This window comes from Curcuma longa, unplaced genomic scaffold (assembly GCF_044706935.1).
Source record: "Curcuma longa cultivar G26 ecotype Majalengka, Jawa Barat unplaced genomic scaffold, ITB_CL_G26_1.1 contig_2727, whole genome shotgun sequence".
Classification (NCBI taxonomy): Eukaryota; Viridiplantae; Streptophyta; class Magnoliopsida; order Zingiberales; family Zingiberaceae; genus Curcuma; species Curcuma longa.
In genome coordinates this window covers 1-8,550 of record NW_027433371.1, presented here as the reverse complement: position 1 = coordinate 8,550, position 8,550 = coordinate 1, and the positions used below count along the sequence as shown (strand labels likewise).

At 38.2% G+C, this 8,550-nt stretch overlaps 2 protein-coding genes across 2 annotated transcripts; both read right to left on the bottom strand.

Annotated features, from left to right (window-relative positions):
* Positions 1–6,169: 6,169 nt before the first annotated feature.
* LOC141819004 (uncharacterized) lies at positions 6,170–7,129 on the bottom strand. Its single transcript, XM_074706392.1, has one exon. It carries the CDS (start codon positions 7,127–7,129, stop codon positions 6,170–6,172), a length of 960 nt encoding a protein of 319 aa, XP_074562493.1.
* Positions 7,130–7,267: 138 nt separating this feature from the next.
* On the bottom strand, positions 7,268–8,353 carry LOC141819003 (uncharacterized). Its single transcript, XM_074706391.1, has 5 exons — positions 8,298–8,353; positions 8,138–8,201; positions 7,949–8,050; positions 7,801–7,864; positions 7,268–7,737 (listed from the first exon to the last, which is right to left on the bottom strand). Exons 1-5 carry the CDS (start codon positions 8,351–8,353, stop codon positions 7,268–7,270), a joined length of 756 nt encoding a protein of 251 aa, XP_074562492.1.
* Positions 8,354–8,550: the final 197 nt, after the last annotated feature.

Sequence of the window (8,550 nt, the reverse complement as noted above, 5' to 3'; positions counted from 1 at the left end):
GATCGTTGAGAGTGCTAGAGGGAGGTGATAGCATTATCGATAGCGTTTTCAATTTTCATAAATTTGCCCATGAATACAATTAGAATAAAGGAAATGCAGCAGAAAATGTAAATCACAAAGACATAGGTATTTTTTACTTGGTTCACAGCCACAGGCTGTCACTTCAAGGTCCACGATTAGTTTGACCGTTTACATTGGGCAATCAACTAAGTAACTCTCTTCTTACGAAAGGGAGTTAAACTATTACACAAATATAGGTACGGTAATAACGTTATCGTCCTTAGAAATGAAGTACAAGAATCATTTTTAGAAATATCAAAGTAAAAGTAGATGCAGTCTTCCTTGTGTAGCACTTCAGCGTTATGACGATGTTTCAGTGTATTGCTTCGCGTGCAGACAGTCGTCAGTTGTCTCTGAATTGATGTTCTGAGGTGTCTCCCTTGATGCTCTTTTATTGAGCTTTCTGGACGCCTAGAACCCTTTCCAGGGGCCTCCACGGCATCTGTATCCCTTTCCGAGAGCCTGTATACTAACATGGAGGTTCCGGATAAACTTGACTTCCACAATACTTATTTGAATCTGGGAGCCTGGAATCACTCTGGGCGCCTGGAAGTTGAGGTGTCCCGACCACTGGGACTCCGCCACCTCACTACTTTGCTGGCATGGTTTCGCTGACGTCTGATTGCCTAGACCAAATTCGTGTGCCTGGATCCAGATAATGACGTCCAGAATCAAAGTACCACCCCCTCCTTTCCTGCATTACAATTTAGTACAAAACAAAAGTAACAAGAATGAGTTAAATAGTTTTGCAACTATTTATGATCTTAACTTTGGATTTTTAGTGAAATCCTGGGTTTGATCGACGCCTACTATTCCCACACTGTGAACGTGCCCTTACCCACTTCACTTAGGAAAATTTACCTGTTTGCCAACCAAGTCCTTCAGACTTGTTGGACTTTCTGCTTAGCCTCAATCCTTGACCCTAGGATTTGTTGCTAGACATCTGATTCATCTGATCTGCCTAGACTTCTGCCAAACATCTAGTCCACCTGACTTGCCTGAACTTCCACTGCCACACATTTGGCACACCTAATAACCTACCTGGACTTTCACCTGGTTATTTCTTTCTGTCTTATTTTATGTTTTAATTTATATATTTTCTAGATTGTAAGACAGATTTCTCTGCCTCCGAACAAGGTTCGGAAAGGAGACTACTAGGCAAGATCTATATAGGCATTGGATGTACTAACTATAGGGGGTTAGGAACCAAGTAAATCCGTGTATCCCTGTGCTTGTTATCTAATTTCGCTACTAAGTATTTCTGATATAACGAACGAACGAAAAATAAGAGATACACGCTATTCACCCCCCTCTAGCGCGCATCCACGATCCTACACGTACTTGCCTCATGACTTATCCCACTACTCTCCCTTCTTTATAAAAGTGTGTGTCCAAGTTCCGGAAGAGGTTGCAGACTTCTTGGGCCTTAATTCCTTTAGATTTAAAGGACCTTTGAGTCATTTTACCTTCCAAACAAGATTCACATACATGTAGGAACTCTACCTTTCACTCACTTAAAGGACCATCCCTTACCCGTCGTTGAATCCCATTAAGGTTAATATGACCAAGTCTTAAATGCCATAAATAAGTCTCATTAATGGGAGACAACTTTATGTATGTGTTAGATGTCAGGGGCAATGGTGCAACGAGATCCGGGTTGTGACTCAGATTTTCCCCAGCTACGACGTATTTACAAGAATTTTCTCAAATGTCGCAATCAAAGGATGCTGGACATACCGCCGTAGATGTTGGTCAGTGTGATTCAATGAGACTGACTGGGATAATATCAATGTTACATAAATCATTACTCAAATGTCCCTTACATACAGTGACTTTATTCAAGGTAATATCAACCACCATTTGTGAAAATAGACATAATATCATTGTCTAAATAATAAAGCAACAGAATTTAAATTTCTAATAATATCTGGGACATAATAATAATATATTAAAATCAAATGTTTCTTATTCACAAAATAGAGATAAATATTTCCAACAGCTCTTGTAGATACCACTGCTCCTGTGCCAACCCTTAGAGTATGTTCCCCTTCATTGAGCTCCTAGGTTACATGTATTGGTGCAAGGAGCACTAGTGTATCTCCAGAGTTTCGATGTTTGACAATACACCTAGGTCTGATCTGTTTGACCAAGGGTTGATCTAAACAGGATATAATGTTTGGATATAAATGAAGTCTAGTCAGGTCAAGGTTGACCAAAGATTAGCATAAAGTCCTAGTCGGTTAGATCGGACAGAAAACTCCTAATTGGAGGCTAGGCAAGGAAAGTCATAGTTGAAGGCTAGGCAGGCAAAGTCCTAGTTGGAGGCTAGACAGAGAAAGTCCTGATCTGGAGGATTGCTGAAGGATTGGGCAAGGAAGTCCTAGTTGGAAGCTAGGAGAAGTCCTGATCTAGAGGATTAGGCAGAGAAAGTCCTAACTGAAGGTTAAGCAAGGGAAAGTCCAAACTGAATATTTGACAGGTGAGAAGTCTACTTATAGAAGTGACTAGTCCTAATTGGAGGTTAGGCAAGGCAAAGTCCAAAGTGGATGTTTGGCAGGTGAGAAGTCTACCTATGGAAGTGAATAGTACGAACGGGGAGTTATGCACAGGTAGGACAGTAAGTTAGACCTTCAGGGTAAGACTTAGGTAAGCCTAGTAGGTCAAACAGACTACAGGTAAGCTTAGGTTGCTCACGTGTTTGTATGTTATCTTGCAAGAATTAAGAGTTGAAAACAAGATGAAAGAAGCATAAGAGGAACACATAGAAGCAACCAAATCAAGCTCTGAGTCAACTCAGGTCAAACCCGAGTTGACTGGATCTGGGTGCCCGGATGTTACTCCAGGCGCCTGGATGGTCCAGGCACTCCTGGAAGGTTTAGGCGCCCGGATTAAGAAGAATAAGTCCAGATAGAGATCGAAGTGATCGGATCAGATTTTATCCAGGTGCCTGGATAAGAATCCAGGCGTCCGGAAGACTCTATATAACGAGATTGAATGTGCACCACAAGGATATCATCTCTCTATGCTATACTCTTCATCCTGCGGTGCTGCTGAATGCAAACAGAGCTAGGCTCATGCAACTGAGGAAGTTCCAAGAGGAGTGCGCAGCGCTTAGGTTTTCCAGATCGGCTACTACACATGTTTGGTTTAAACTTTCCTAAAATCTCATTGATTGAACTGTAAGACGAGTTTCTCCACCTCCGAACGAATGTTCGAAAATGAGACCATTAGTGGACGGGAGCCTCCCGTACATTGGACGGGAGCTTCCCGTACATAGGCCTTGGATGTACTAACTCTGAGTGGGTTAGGAATCAAATAAAATTCGCGAGTCCTTGTCTATTGATCTAATTCCGCTGCTAGTCTCTGTGATAGAAAGAACGAACAAATCGCGCTATTCAACCCCCCCCCCCCCCCCCTCTAGCGTGCACCTAACGATCCTACAATATGAAACTCCTACAACATATTATAAACATGATTAGTGGCTCTAGAATATACTAAGTATCAGTAGAATCACACCCACTTTGTAAGACTTAATAAAAGATAACTCATGATTACCTTTCTTTTTAAGAGCTAAGTATTCCAAATAATTTCTTTTCTAATGTCCCTTTTATCCGTAGTGAAAGCATTTCCCTGTAGACTGGCCATCTATCTTGGTCTTCTTTGCCTTTTGTTGTGGGCCCCGTTGGACTTCTTCCTCTTATTGCTTCCTTTGCCTTTCTACTTGGAAGAGAATGGTCCAATAGAAGTAACAAGTGCATAACCACTCATGGTTTTAAGAACATTCTCAGCATTCTGGAGCTCCTTCATCAACTCAGTCAGAGACATATTAGCTTATTCATATTATAGATGATCTTGAATTGTGAGAATATCGTAGGGAGAGTCTCTAAAGTCATGTCAACCTGAGTCTCCGATTGATCTCATCCCCTAAAACCTCAACCACGTTAAACTAAATAATCGATGCAAGCATGTGATCTCTCATATGCAATACCGAATTTCATGCACATGTTCATGATAGACCTAATGGCTGCCTAACGTGCTTGATGTCCTTGATGCTCAAACATTTGTTGAAGGCTTTCCATGATTTCAATGATACTTTCCATATTTTGATGTTTTTGTTACAATACATTTCAGATAAATCCCAAAATATAGCAATGAGGCATCTCATCATAATGGATCCACTTGTCATAAACCTCCTTTTATTCGATCGTGGACTCTTCCATAGGCAACTTGGGATAGGATTCAGTTAACACAAATTTATGCTTCTCGACAGTGAGAATAATCATTAAATTGTGTTTCCAATCAATATAGTTTTCTCCAATCAATTGATTTCTAGTCAAAACAATGATCTAAAATTCCAAAATCATAAACATACTTCTCTTTAGGAGAAGTAAATGTGATTTATAGTTAGGCTGAGACCCTCCCATTAAATTCATTATATGTAGCATCTTATGTAATATTGAGATTTTGACCATCATTGATATTGCTTGAATATTCTATAGGAACTCCTCACAATATCTTTGATTTAAACGTATAACCCTTATATTGATATATATTTTTTAAGCATCTAATTAATTGTGTTGTTACCTATAGGGTAAATACAAGTAATTAATACTTAAAATTTATCATCATTATGGGTGCATCCAGTAATCAAAATAGTTCAACCCTCCTTAAGGAGACCAATTAAATTGAATTAAATTGGCACAAGGCATACACATGAAGGATCGAAAAGATGTGTTAGAAAGGGTGAATAGCGCTCATATTTCTTACTTTCTTTCTTGTCATTCTTGTCTATCAGAGTTAGTCTATGCTGCGTAATATAAAAGAACTTAAGATAAAATACAAGAACACTAAATATTTACTTGTTCACACCTCTAGGGTAATACTCCAAGGCCTGTGTAGCATGAGTCCACTATCTTTTCTCCTTTCTAAAAACCTTCCAGAGGTGGAGAAAATTGTTATGCTTTATATCAAGTACAAGCACAATAATAACAAATAAGTAAAGAGAAATGAATTTAATAAATAAATGCAAATAGTCTTGTCGATCCAGTGTGAAAGCCCTGAATATCGCACACTCCTCTTAGCACATCTTCGGTCACACAGTCAGAACTTTGAGGCCTTTTCAAACACTGAATAGGAGGAATGTAAGACGATATTGATTGAGTTATATATATTCTGAGCCTCAGACTTGAGCTTCTTTTATAAGATTTTGCAGTCAATCAAAAATCCTTGTTTTATTAACTAATCCCGCTCAATCCGCTGTTCGAATCATTTTTCGATCAACAAATCCACAACAACGGTCGACCAATAATAATAGTGTTAATTTCCCATCCAAGTCCACTCATCAATTGGATTGAGATCTTGCCTAATCTGTTATGTTTGATTGCATGATCAACAGGGTCAGTAAACCAAACCTCCTTTGATCTTATACTTCGCCATGCAGCATACTCCAATTAGTTGATGCCACGTCAACTCAATTTGCCACCTCAGCATCCAATTAACCAAACACACATGTTTGATTGCCCGAACCATTCGATCAATTGAACGTATTTTTTCGATTGACTAAAAGCTTGTTTCATGCAAAATAGAGTTAGCACAACAGCAAGCATACAAACAAGCTTATCTCTTAGTCTACCTAACCCACTAACTTAGTTGCATTTGTTTAGAATTCATTCTTTTAAGACTTCTCATACTACTTAAAGTTCATTTATGGTTTTTCCTTTGCCAAGTATCCGATCACCCTTTACATGCTTGGGCTTTTACCTTGCAAGACATCCGATCAACATTGACTTATTTGGACTTTTTCCTTGCCAAACATCTGATCACCCTTGACATGCTTGCACTTTTTACTTGTCAGACATCCGGTCAACCTTGACCTATCTAGATTTATGCCAAATATCCTATCAACCTTAATCTGTCTGGACTTTTTCCTTACTAAGTATCTGGTCAACTTTAACCTACCTAGATATTTTTCCTACCAAGCATCTGATCACTCTTCAGGGGCGGAGCCAGGATTCTTCGGAAGGGTGGGCCAAATTTTTTTTAACAAATTAATAAAAATAATAAATACATTTAAATTATAATAAAAAGTAAACAATTATCTAAGAAATGCTTAAAGATCAGCTCTTCGTGTCTTCAAATTCTTGAAGTCTTGAATTATATCATCATAATCATATTTCTCTGCAATTCCACCTTCTATGTATACAAGTAAACTATTGCTAAGAAACCCATCTTCCATCTTACTGCGTAATCTTGTCTTAATAATCTTCAAAGCAGAAAATGCTCGCTCAGCACTAGCTGTGGAAACTGGAAGAGTAACAAGTAGACGAAGCAATCTGTCAACCAAGTTATAAGCAGTATGTCTACTAGTTTCAACTAAACATCGACACAACTCTGTAATTGTCCCAATCTTTCTCAACTCAGCATCTTGAGAAATATCCAAAATAAAATGATTCAATTGATTCTCTAACACATACCTATCTTGTAGGCTGAAATCCTCTGGATAGTATTTTTCCACCGTTTTGCATATCTCTCCAGCATTAAAGGATCTAAACTCATTTCTCGGAACTAAAGTAGCCATAATAGATAAAAGATCCATTACCTTCTCATTGAACTTGTAATTCAATTCCTGTAACTGAGTATCTATTGTAACCAAGAAAACTTCAATTCGAAAGAATCGTTCATTGGTAAAATGATCAGGCTGCCGACGTGCACGTCCACCACGTAGAATATAAGTTTGTTCCATATCTGGAACATCAATGTCATGCTCTTCACAGAACTCTTTAACTTTTATGAAAAAACAGTTCCATCCATCTTCCCTCATATTTTGGAGAAGTTGCTTTGTAGATGCTACTGTACGAATAGCATTTACTATATCCTGTGTTTTCGTTTGTAATGCTTGACAAAGCATATCTGTAATTCCCAATACTTCCTTCATCAAGCACAAGATAAACACAAACTCAAAAGACACAAGATAACCAAAAGCAGTATCTCCATCAGCACGAATTGAACTAGATGATCCATCAGCAGCAATATTTTGAAGAACAGAACTTACTGCATTAAACATATTCATAAGGCTAGAAATAGAATTTAGGTGAGAACCCCACCTAGTGTCACCTGGTCGTTGGAGTGAACCAACCTGATTTGCTCCTTGACCTGTTTCAAGTTCACCAATATCTAATAAGTGAGCTAGCTCAATTACTTGAGAGTCTCAGAGTTCATCATGACGTTTTGCAGATGAATCCACAATGTTCACAATGAACAAAAGTTTCTGAAAAAATTGACACACTGGAACCACATCATTTGAAACAGCAACTAGAGCAAGCTGTAAACGGTGAGCATAACAATGCACATAATAAGCATAAGGACATTCTCTAAGAAAAAGAGCTTGCAATCCATTCAATTCTCCCTTCATATTACTGCTCCCATCATATCCTTGACCTCGAAGATTCTTAATATCCAAAGAATGATTGCGTAAAACAGAACATAATTCATCTTTCAACGTTATAGCTTTAGTGTTTTTGACATGTATTACATCAAAAAACCTTTCCTGCAAAACTCCAGCTCCATCAACAAATCTAAGCACTAAAGCCATTTGCTCTCTTTTTGCAACATCACAAGTTTCATCAACAATGATAGAGAACTTAGAGTCTCCAATTTCATCTCGGATATGCTTACGTACTGCAACAGCATAAATACTCAAAATTTCTTTTTGAATATCAGGCGAAGTGTATTTAGAATTACCTGGAGCATTTTCCATGACAACCTTTTCAACTTCAGGATTGAATTCAGCTAAAAGTTTCACTAACTGTAGAAAATTCCCCCGATTCCTTGACTGAATTGACTCATTATGACCTCGAAAAGCACAACCTTAAAAAGTAAGCCATCTGACAGCAGCAACTAAAACTTTTAACCTTAAGCGATTCTTTTCTCTTTCTTCATTGATGTGCACATTGATGATATTTTCCACATGCCCAGATTGGTTCAACAAATCCTGACAAGATCTCAAAGCATTATTATGATCAGAACAAGGACTAGAGCCAACATGAGTTAGAAATGCACATTTCTTTCCATTACGCACTCTTTTCCAATCAGAATAACCTTGTACAGTGAAAACATCAAATCCAGATCTCTTATTCAAATTGCTATTAAAAAGAAAGCAAACAAAGCAATAGGCACAATCTTTGCTCACAGAATATTCCAACCAAGATGGATATTGCTTAAACCATGAATATTGAAACCTGCGTTTATGCCCTGGTGGACCAGATGGTTTATACTCATCCAATTGTGGTTGCATAGGACCTAATTTCAAGTAAGCCCTGCGAACTTCATCCCTTTGATTTATTGGATATTCCCAAATTTGTGGTCTTAGTCCAGGATCTCTTTCTAGAAATTCAATTCCTCTAAATATCACTTCACCTCTGTTGGATACTTCTTCTTGTCTTTCAGGATTTTCAGTATCAATATTTGATGGTGAAATAATGGGAGAAACTT

What these genes read in the sequence shown, in the direction of transcription:
- LOC141819003 (XM_074706391.1), bottom strand. Translation starts at nt 8,353, where the DNA reads ATGCAACCACAATTGGATGAGTATAAACCATCTGGTCCACCAGGGCAT. An exon ending in GTTATTCTGATTGGAAAAGA is followed by an intron (nt 8,051 to 8,137) that starts GTGCGTAATGGA and finishes AGATCTTGTCAG; the next exon opens with GATTTGTTGAACCAATCTGG. An exon ending in TGTCATGGAAAATGCTCCAG is followed by an intron (nt 7,738 to 7,800) that starts GTAATTCTAAAT and finishes ATGCTGTTGCAG; the next exon opens with TACGTAAGCATATCCGAGAT.
- LOC141819004 (XM_074706392.1), bottom strand. Translation starts at nt 7,129, where the DNA reads ATGAATATGTTTAATGCAGTAAGTTCTGTTCTTCAAAATATTGCTGCT.